The sequence below is a fragment of the Nannobrachium achirus genome (genome assembly GCF_963921795.1).
Source record: "Nannobrachium achirus genome assembly, chromosome: 11".
Classification (NCBI taxonomy): Eukaryota; Metazoa; Chordata; class Actinopteri; order Myctophiformes; family Myctophidae; genus Nannobrachium; species Nannobrachium achirus.
Window position 1 is genome coordinate 2908427 of NC_137820.1, and position 12009 is coordinate 2920435.

The window sequence follows — 12009 nt, forward strand, 5'->3', positions numbered from 1 at the left end:
AACACTACTAAATATACACTGCTACACTGCTCCCTTCAGTAGAGCCCGCATGCACCAGTATGTTATACTGCCCCCTATAGACCAGTAATATACTGTTATACTGTTATACTGCCCCCTATAGACCAGTAATATACTGCTACACTGCACCCTTCAGTAGAGCCTGCATGCACCAGTAATATATCTGTTATACTGTTATACTGCCCCCTATAGACCAGTAATATATCTGTTATACTGTTATAGACGGGTTTCTTGTTTACACACATTGAGACTAAATGCACAGCTGACGGTATCATGTAATCAATTCCGTCCAATCCCCAAACCTGTTGTTTTGGGGAGCACTGGTTTCATTGGCTAATTTTGGTACGGACCATGCGCACGCATCTAGTTCTTATCAGTGTAACGTGGACCAGATACCTGTCTATACTGCCCCCTACAGCAAGCACCAGTAATATATCTGTTATACTGTTATACTGCCCCCTACAGCATAGACCAGTACTACACTGTTGTTATATGTTATATAAGTATTTTGGCAGTACCCTGATGGCTGATATATCAAGGTACAAAATTCTTTTTTCACAACAGAATCAACTGTAGATTTAGTCAACTAAATTCAAAAACTTGACTTCCGGTGACTGAAAAATGACTCAAACTAAATGACATTTCATCCAAAAGACTCACTAAATGAAAATGTCCCTCTTGGTTCTTCTCTGCAGCTTCAGCATCAACAACAAGCAGACGTTCTTCTCCAACTCCACGCGCAGCAGGATAGTTCACCACGTCCTGCAACGCACCAAGTACGAAGACGGGAAGTCCAAGATGGGTAGGAATACTGTCCTTATCGTTGTGGTTGTTGTTAGTAGGAGTATGATTAACATAACTCTACACCAGGGGTCTTCAACGGTTTCAGGCCAAGGACCCCTTAGTTGAGAGAGAGATGAAGCAGGGACCCCTTAGTTGAGAGAGAGATGAAGCAGGGACCCCCACAACCTGTTCATAGATTCCATATAGTTTCATTGTTTGACAGCACAATCATCAGTGTATTTTGGATTCATGTCAATGTGTGTTTTCAGATATTTAACCACTTGAACCGTCAATACTTAATAAACTTGACCTTTCACTCTGTACTTAGTCTGCTCTTTTCCCCCTCTACACCAAAGCTCTATGCCAAAAATAGCCGATCTACAAGCTCACAACGTCTCGCAGCGTGAGGCGTTGTGAGCTCGTAGATCTGCTATTTTTGGCTAAAGCTCTCAGAATATGGACGCTAGCTAGGGTTCAAGTGGTTAAAAAAGGAGAAAAAAGGTTTCTATCACTCAGAGATTTGGAGGACCCCCTGTAGTAATTCTGGGGTCCCGGACCCCCTGTTCAAGACCCCTGCTCTACACAATAATGAAACAAACATTAAGGCTTTTAAAAACCACCCTTCACTGTCCACTGAGCAGCCATGGTGACTGTGTGTTTGTTGGATGTTCTGCATCTTATTTCTGTTCTCATCCATTCATTCCATCCTCATTCAGTGTAGTGTTAATTATCTACAATACGCTCACTCCCAGAGTGGCCTATAGGGACTTTGTGGGACGAATGTGACCAAACGGCAAACGTTTGTTCAAGACAGGACATGACAGGGGTCTATAGGGGACACAGTGGTGCAGTCAGTAGCACTGTCACCTCACAGCTAGAAGGTCCTGGGTTCGATTCCCGCTGGGGACGATGTGGGCACTGGGAGACGTGTTCTCTCCTCTGTGTCATCAGCGCCCACACCCTAAGTGGGGTTGGCGAAAGGGCCTTTCTGTGTGGAGTTTGCATGTTCTCCCTGTGTCCCCTAGGGTAGGTATACCCTCACAAAAACATGCACTTGTCCTGGTCTCTATACTGCCTCCCCCTGGCCAGCCGGGGCGCCTGATGGAGGGGAAAGGAACGTGTTCCTTCCACGCACTACATCCACCTAGACAAACTCCGGCATGTCATGTGATAAGAAGCGGCCTGCTCACTCCTCATGCACTGAAGGAAGCATGAGCTCAGTTCAGGGCTCTCCCCAGGTTGGCAGAGGGAGAGCAGAGCCCTGGATTACAGCTTAGGATATTGGCACTGGATGAAAAAATACATGACGGATGTCTCCTTCTTGTCATCTGACGTCCCAGTCACTCCCGCTCTCCTGGAATGCTGAAGTGACCGTTCTCAATAGCCTCGCATCATAGCCAGACGAATCTGCCATCGCAAAGAAAAATGTTCTGGCCCTTCTCAGTTATTCAAATATTTCAGACTCTTCTCCCTTCCCTAAAACACCCTGGACGACGCTCCACGCGTCCCAGACTCTTCTCCCTTCCCTAAAACACCCTGGACGACGCTCCACGCGTCCCAGACTCTTCTCCCTTCCCTAAAACACCCTGGACGACGCTCCACGCGTCCCAGACTCTTCTCCCTTCCCTAAAACACCCTGGACGACGCTCCACGCGTCCCAGACTCTTCTCCCTTCCCTAAAACACCCTGGACGACGCTCCACACGTCCCAGACTCTTCTCCCTTCCCTAAAACACCCTGGACGACGCTCCACGCGTCCCAGACTCTTCTCCCTTCCCTAAAACACCCTGGACGACGCTCCACACGTCCCAGACTCTTCTCCCTTCCCTAAAACACCCTGGACGACGCTCAACGCGTCCCAGACTCTTCTGCCTTCTGCCTCCCAAACTGTGGAACCCACTCCCCATTGCTATCTCCCATATCTCATATCTGAACGTGCATATCAGTATGTGCACGCACGTGTGTTTGTGCTTGTACTTGCGTGTGTGTGTGTGTGTGAGTGAACAACTGTACAGTAAACTACTAACCCATATGGATTTGATATGAGTACTATAATTACTGTATGGACTGTCTCAGATTAAACTTTATAAAACATGGACATTTTGATCCACCTACATACAGTAGTTTCAGCGTAAATTAGCTAGTATAACGCAATAACTTCTTACGCAACATTGGATCGGTGCATATACTCCCTGATGCCTGATCGGAAAGCAAAGCAAAGTTCCTGGTTTCCGATTAGGTCAGTGCAAAAATTTAATTCTTAAAAAAATGTCCACCACAAGCCAGCCTGGCGATGACTCCTGGGAATGATATGATGATGTCACACAGATCAAATCACGTTCATTTATAGAGCACACTTTCGTTGTACCAAAGTGCTGTACAGACATTTCATCATCACAGCAATACAACAGTAATAAAAGAAACCAGAAGAAGAAGAATGAAAACAACAACATAATAAAATGGAAACAATGAGATAAAACAGAGAGAACATGTTAAGAGGATTCAAATTCATATATGTTGGATGAAAATGAGCTCCCAGACAAGGCATGCAACATAGCAGTGTTTGCTCAGAGTGAGAAAGATGCTGTCCTCAGCCCTTTACGGCAAGGTGGCCTTTTGCCCTTAGGCGTCTTACTGGTAGGTAGTTTAATGATGGATGCAGTATGGTGGTCGGTAGGTAGTTATGGCCTTTGGTGTATGATTGTCTAGGATAACTATATTTACCATATACTCTTAGGTTGATACAACACATTATCCCACCGGTCATAAAACACAACTTTTCACCTATTTCTTCATGAAAATTTCAAAAGATATGATTGATTATTTCAAAGGGTTACTAATGACACACTATTTGGATATTCTTATATCTGGATTAAACGGGTTAAAAGAATCAATGGAGGGAGCAGATCTAATCTAACTGAGAATGGAACGCTGTTCCACAGCACGGCAGCAGCGAGCACTACAGCAGTGTTTAACACTTGACCATTAATCTGATCACAGCACAGGACTGTCAGTCTGAGTGATTGGGTCATCATGAACATTTCCTCATAATCATTTTTATGTTATTTCACTCCTTTGTGTGTGAGTGATTCAGGCAGTCATCCTCTACCACCTCCTCCCCCAACACGCACACACGCACACACACACACGCACACACACACGCACGCACGCACACACACACACACACACACACACACACACACACACACACAGACACACACACACACACACACACACACACACACACACACACACAGACACACACACACACAGACACAAAGTCCACACTCGCCCACACACACGTACATGGACACACACGCACGCACACTAGGGGTGCCACGGTTCAGTCAGCCCATGGTTCGGTTTGTATCTCGGTTTTTGACTAACGGTTTTGGTACGGTTTCGGTACAGTAAAAATTTAAAATGACAAAATAAAGAATCCAAAATGTTCAGTTAATTTTAGGGATGGGGTGCAATCCCACCTAAAACATGATAATCAGTTATTATGATTATACTAGGAGGAAGATGTTCTCCAAAAAAGTGTAGAGAAAGAGTTAAAATTATATTTTTATGTGGCCACACCCAAAAAAATAAAGAAATTCGGTTCATTCAGTATGGGCTGTGGGGTTCGGTACAGGGCCATTCGGTTCGGTATACAGGTTCGGTTCAGTATTGTGGCACCCCTAACACGCACACACACTAATGTACACCATGTGTCTTTTTTGCGAGTGTGGTGTGTGGCTCTGCTGGTTACTGTCCTTGTCCTCCATTATTTTTCAACAGCTCCGCCCCTTTGTTGTCTGTCGCTACTTAATTATTACGGTCGGCGCGACAGGCTGTTGCTCTCCCAGTCAGTGAGCTCCTGGGAAGGTGCGTATGAGTCTGTGGTGAAGCCGGCCGGGGACGAGACACTATCCTGTAGACGTCTACTTAGACCTCTTTGTCCAGTTCAGTTAGACTTCAGGGTAACCGTCCAGAACGCTCGCTTCCCAAATGTCAACTCGCCCACATTGTTGTCGCCAAATGCTCAAACCCAGAGGTTTTACTGAGGTAGCGTTAAAAGAGAATTTTGGCCTAGAAGGCTATCTTACCTTGAAAAGTGCTTATTTGCTCCCCCCAAAGAATGGTTCTTCAAAAAGATAATAATATAGTCCATTTTGGGTAGAGTTATAAGACTTTGCCCGAACCCGACCATACCTGACCCCGAACACTACAGTTTTAGCTACAGGCCAACGCTACAGTGTTATCTACAGGCTCACACTACTGTTAGCCAGAGGATGAAGCTACAGTGTTATAGTGCTATCCACAACTTTCCAACATCCCATCATGCATTGCGCAGAATGTGCAGGCAGCTTCCGGCGCCGCAGCCGAGAGTGATCTACAAACTCACAACGGTTGCATCTGCGACGCAACGTGAGCTTGTATGTCTGCTGTTAACCGGAAGTGTCCCGCTAATAATGCTACAGTAAATTCTTGCGGAAACAGGTGGATAGTGTTAGCTACAGGTTAACGCTACAGTGTTAGCCATAGGCTAATGTTACAGCTAGTAAAGTGCAGGGAGGAGTCATGTCATCTGTGTGTCTAAGTGTCTGCTAACTGTGTCTCCATCATACGTTGTTCATCACCGCTAACTCATCATCTCAGCCGCTCCTCATTCATTAACAACTAACAATTAACCGGCCAATCATGTCATGACTAGAATGAGCACAGCATGTGGTGTGTAGCATATCCTCGTAGTCGTTGTCGGGTGGAAACTTTGTAAGTCCAAAACAAACCGTTTGTAATGTAGTAAATATAGGTACTTTATTGAAATTCAAGCGTTACAGCAGCTCATAAAGACGTCAATGAAAACACATGATGATATTAAATATCTAAAAGAAATGCATCTAAGCAAGTTAAAATGTTAATAAATAACTGACAAACCAAAACATTACTAATAGAGATCTGAGAGACTTGTATCCCACATCCCCCCTCCTAACTGGCCTGGTCAAGCCAACCAGATGAGTTGTAGTACAGTCTTATAGCTGTGGGCAGAAAAGATCTCCTATAGCGTTCGTTTTTGCAACTTGGATGCAATCTGAGTTCCCAGAGGTTCTTTTTCTCGCCACTAGGGGGGCGAGAAGAACCTCTGGGCCAAAACTATGATATTCCTGGGCAGGAAGTTGTCCCAGGCTCAGAATCTGAGCTGGGACAATACAGGAAGTAGAGCCCTGTGCAAACCTTCAAAACATTCAGAACAGAAACCAACCAAAAACACTACAACAATATGCAGCCCATGTTTCAAGGTGAATCCTACCAGACTAACTTGGATGTAACAGTCTGTTGCTAAAGGAGCTTTTCTGCCCTTTCACAGCATCATGTAGGGGGTGAGAGGGGTTGTCCATGATGGCCAGGAGTTTAGTCCTGATCCTGCTATTGGCCACCTCCTCCACAGTATCCAAGGTGGTACCGAGGACAGAACCCGCTTTCTTGATAATCCTATTCAGCCTCTTCCTGTCGCCCATGTTCAGCAGAGTCCTACACACACCAAAAGAGCTGAGCCTCCTCAGCAAGTAAAGCCGGCTCTGTCCCTTCTTGTACAGGACATCTGTATTCCCAGTCCAGTCCAGTTTATTGTCCATTTCCACACCCAAATACTTGTAGCTCTGAACCACCTCCACATCCTCTCCATCAATGGAAACAGGAGACAAGGGGTGAGCCCCCTTCTTCCTAAAATCAACCAGCATCTCCTTTGTTTTGGTGATGTTGAGTGATGTTGAGTCGGGCAGAAACCCGACGGTAACAATATAATAGAGTGGTACGGAGAGGACGCATTTATGTAGTTGGATAACGTTATTTTCCTGGTTTTCTCTATAAGGATCATTGGGATTTTTTTTTTTCATGATATACTTTTTGCCTTAGGTTTCTTGATTATTGCGGAAAATAAGTTGTGGTGGAAAAATAACGGTTCCTGACAATTACATTAGTTTCACGCAAAATAATATTCAGAGATTATTATTTACTCTAAAATCCTTCAGATCCTGTGAGTGACACCTCATCCCAGCTCAGCAGAAGGATACAGCTGACCTGTTCTGACATCACAATGATGTTGCAAATGAATTCAGTCCTTGTCCGACATCATAGACCTATGACTTCTGACATCATAGACCTATGACTTCTGACATCATACAATCCAGTTTATGTCCATATAGCAATAGTCACACTTGCAAATTAATGCCTTCCTTGTCCCTTTTATGCCTATATGGAGATCCCTGATATCATCAATATTTAGCCCGTATCTGGGAATGCCCATATGTGGACATATTGTGTGAGTCTCAGGATTGGCTACTTTAGAGAGAGACCGAGAACCAGGAAGTAGAAAATGTAAAGTGTTTTTGTTGCGGTTTTGTTGCCACTCTATTATCATCCATTCCAGGGCCGTTTTTAGCTATAGGCGGTATAGGCAGTCGCCTAAAGCGCCATCCTAGAGGGGGCGCAGAGGGGGCGCCGAAATGGAGGGAGTGGACCCAAACCAGCCCAAAACCGGCCCAAAACCGACTAAATTCACGGAAGCGCGCGCGGGAGTGAGGGGCGCATTCGAGAGAGCTCGCCTAGAGCGCCGATTAGACGCGCTACGGCCCTGTTCCATTCATTGCTTTTGGACTGAGCCTCACCACAGTGACAGTGGAGTTGGCATACAGACCTGCATGGCTGCTCTTACACAGCATTGAGTTACAGTACATGAACTGGGAGTGATGTCATCATACCAGATCTTCTCAACATGGTCTCGCTGTATTAGACCATGGAACATTTCAGTACAAACCTGGGTAATATGGGTGGTCTAGGATGACACAAATGCTCCTTCCTAGTTCTGGCAGGCTGTGACAGAGTTTAGTTTGACCCACCTTTGGGTCCCGACCCGCCTGTTGAGAAGCTCTGGTCTACTTGTTAGTAGTGATGCACCGATAAGGAAATTCTTGGCCGATACCGATACCGATGTTTAAAATAACAATTTAGCCGATAGCCGATACCGATACCAATGTTTGTTTATTTAGTTTTAAGTGTTATAATTTCCCCCTTTTGTGCAAGGGAAACAAACACATCTTCATTATAAGAAATAACTGTTCAGAAATACAGCTTGGTAGGCTGCAAATAACCAACACACCAACATAACCAGCACAAAATGTGTGCTTATCAAATAGATAAATATCGGCCACTGCCATCGGTTAATGTCAGCTTCATTTGCCGATACCGATATTGACCGATATGGCAAATATCGGCCGATGCCGATGGTGTGGCCGATACATCCCTACTTGTTAGTTTCAGTATTTACTGTGTACTGTACTGTACTGTACTGTACTGTACTGAATTAATGTTCAATCGTTCTTCTTGTAGGTATTAATCGTTTACTGGGGAATGGGACCTACGAGGCTGCCTTCCCACCGCACGAGGTGAGTTTCTAGAACGATATTTGTAATGTTTTATCCAGTGCCAATTGTCTATTCTAAAACGGCTAGTTCCATTCCTTGATTCTGATTGTCTTGTTTCGCTTTAATTGCTGTTGTATATGAGACTATAACCCATGCCTTGAATCAGTTTATATCAAGCCCAGGTGCGTTATTTCTTTCCACAGTGTTCCACAGTGCACCAATTATCTGCACCTGTCTTGTTGGCATAAAAGCTGGGAACTACTTTCTTGCAGACCTATTTATGAAATAGAACAGTTTTAATGACTATGATTTTTCATGTTAACTTATTGTAACCGTTTTAGAAAAGCAGTAAGCCACGTGAGGCATGTGGTTACCTGGTATTTTTCGCCTCGTGTCTCACCACGCTTCTCAGCCGTTATAAAATACCAGGTAACCACATGCCTCGCATAATGTTTATGTTAAATAATAATATTGTTGTTGTCTGTTTTCAGGGCGGGTATAAGAGCAGACATCCCATAAAGACCCATGGTGTTGTTGTTGTCTGTTTTCAGGGCGGGTATAAGAGCAGACATCCTATAAAGACCCATATTAAATAATAATGTTGTTTGTTTTCAGGGTGGGTATAAGAGCAGACATCCCATAAAGACCCATGTTAAATAATAATGTTATTGTTTGTTTCCAGGGTGGGTATAAGAGCAGACATCCCATAAAGACCCATGTTAAATAATAATGTTGTTTGTTTTCAGGGCGGGTATAAGAGCAGACATCCCATAAAGACCCATGTTAAATAATAATGTTGTTTGTTTCCAGGGCGGGTATAAGAGCAGACATCCTATAAAGACCCATGTTAAATAATAATGTTGTTTGTTTTCAGGGCGGGTATAAGAGCAGACATCCCATAAAGACCCATGTTAAATAATAATGTTGTTTGTTTCCAGGGCGGGTATAAGAGCAGACATCCCATAAAGACCCATGTTAAATAATAATGTTGTTTGTTTCCAGGGCGGGTATAAGAGCAGACATCCCATAAAGACCCATGTTAAATAATAATGTTGTTTGTTTTCAGGGCGGGTATAAGAGCAGACATCCCATAAAGACCCATGTTAAATAATAATGTTGTTTGTTTCCAGGGCGGGTATAAGAGCAGACATCCCATAAAGACCCATATTAAATAATAATGTTGTTTGTTTCCAGGGTGGGTATAAGAGCAGACATCCCATAAAGACCCATGTTAAATAATAATGTTGTTTGTTTCCAGGGTGGGTATAAGAGCAGACATCCCATAAAGACCCATGTTAAATAATAATGTTGTTTGTTTTCAGGGTGGGTATAAGAGCAGACATCCCATAAAGACCCATGTTAAATAATAATGTTGTTTGTTTCCAGGGCGGGTATAAGAGCAGACATCCCATAAAGACCCATGTTAAATAATAATGTTGTTTGTTTCCAGGGTGGGTATAAGAGCAGACATCCCATAAAGACCCATGGTGTTGTTGTTGTTTGTTTCCAGGGCGGGTATAAGAGCAGACATCCCATAAAGACCCATGTTAAATAATAATGTTGTTTGTTTTCAGGGCGGGTATAAGAGCAGACATCCCATAAAGACCCATGTTAAATAATAATGTTGTTTGTTTCCAGGGCGGGTATAAGAGCAGACATCCCATAAAGACCCATATTAAATAATAATGTTGTTTGTTTTCAGGGCGGGTATAAGAGCAGACATCCCATAAAGACCCATATTAAATAATAATGTTGTTTGTTTCCAGGGCGGGTATAAGAGCAGACATCCCATAAAGACCCATGTTAAATAATAATGTTGTTTGTTTTCAGGGCGGGTATAAGAGCAGACATCCCATAAAGACCCACGGTGCTCAGAACCAGAGACACCTGCTGTATGAGCGCTGGGCGCGCTGGGGCATGTGGTACAAGTACCAACCTCTGGACCTCATCAGGTGGGTGTGTGTGTGTGTGCATATGTACAGTATGTATGCATGTATGAATGTAATGTATCATTGGTGACAAAAATAATCAATTCTGCAGTGCATCGCAATTCAGTTCGATTCAATTCAATGCAGCAACTTGACAAAATTGATAATCGAAGCCTAAATAATCTTACAATGAATACGAGAAATATCTGTGAGTATGTGCCCCGCGTATCCGTTCGTCCCACTGGCTTCAAATTCGGCATGCGTGTTCCTCACCACAGCAGAGTGCAGTGCCCGGCCTCGACCCGACCCGATACGCGGTTTTCCGCATCGCAGAATCGAATCGAATAAAATCGTTGCCTGCTGGATCGTAATCAAATTGAATCGTGAGGTATAGTGCCATGACAACACATTGAGGTTAGACAACACACTCCATATTTGGGCACATTGCTGTATCGGTGGGACACAAAGTGTACGCCTTTGGAGGTCACACTAAGAAACCTCCAGGAGATCAGATCAATGTGTACGTCTTCAACACAGTGTCTTTGAGATGGAAGACGATGCCTCTAGTGACGACTACAACAGGAGAACGACCCCCTGAGGTTCCCTGTAGGCGATGTAACCACACAGCTGTGCTCATTGAAGACATCGTCTACATCTGGGGAGGAGTGACAGATATTGCGTTTTGCAACAACATGCTTTATGCATTTGATGTTGAAGCCCACAGATGGATCATGACTAGGGTATCTGGGAGCATTCCAGAGGGGAGGCTGAACCACTCGGCCTGTGTCTTGGGGACCGTCATGTATGTCCATGGAGGATGGACCCAGGATAGATACACTAATGACATCTACAAGCTGGACACCACCACGATGGTCTGGTCTTTAATTAACGCCGGAGGCACTCTGCCTCCTGCTTCATCTGGCCACTCTGCCACTTTCTTTGGAACAAAGATGTTTGTATTTGGGGGCACAGGGGACCAGGAGGTCATTAGAGTGTTTGATACAGAGAAGAACTGCTGGCCGGACATTCCTTCTGCAAAGAATCTTCCAGAAGAACACTGGGGTCATTCAGCCTTTGCATACGATGGAGAGCTGTACATATTTGGTGGCGTGAATGTCCGTAAACTTGTACCCTGCAATGATATGTGGAGTTTCAGTCTAGAGACCTTCTCCTGGAAGGAGATTAAGCTCAAGGTGGATGACTCATTTTGGAGGAGTAAGGGCTGCTGTTGCATGGTGGGAAGCCGTGTCATCATCTTTGGAAGATATAAAGAGATCTTCAAGTTAACACCAAGCAATGACCTGTACATCTTGGACTTGAGTCCTAGTCTTAAGACGCTCTGCAAGCTGGCAGTTCTTCAGTACAATCTGGAGCAGTCTGGACTCCCACACAACATCAGGTGGGAACTGGCAGCCATGACTGATGGAGAAGTGGAGGACTCAGATGGAGTATTGGAGTGAATGTTTGGATCAGTGGGAGAATAAATCTATAAAGCTTCAACAGGGGTCCTCAGAGTTGTCAGAGGATGTCAGCAACAACTGAAGACATTTTAGGGACAAAATAAGCTGGCAATTCTTTATTACTATTTACAGTAACACTATACTGGCCCCATAAATCACATCTGCCAATGAAAGATTACAGTGCATCTTGGGAATGGGCTTGTTGTGTCTAAAAATACATATTTAGCCACTTGTACGCATGCCCCCACCCATTGAAATCAAAATGATTAAAATCTCTAAAACGATAGAAAGCAGTAAATGAAAACATTTTAACACTCATCTCTAATGACAATCTAAAATATGAACCCTTGTTGTAAAGTTGTCCTTTAAGTGATTTATGAACAAATACAATTATCTTAAAATCTATTCTGAA

At 44.0% G+C, this 12009-nt stretch overlaps 1 protein-coding gene across 1 annotated transcript in view; it reads left to right on the forward strand.

Moving 5' to 3' along the window:
• Positions 1-12009, forward strand: part of ano3 (anoctamin 3) — a gene marked incomplete at both ends in the record, with an annotated part of 153238 nt that overhangs the window by 87822 nt on the left and 53407 nt on the right. The window contains 3 exons of the mRNA XM_080737314.1: positions 714-820; positions 8175-8230; positions 10040-10161. Of these exons, the coding sequence (XP_080593440.1) occupies positions 714-820; positions 8175-8230; positions 10040-10161 (285 nt within the window). The remainder of the gene's footprint in view (positions 1-713; positions 821-8174; positions 8231-10039; positions 10162-12009) is intronic.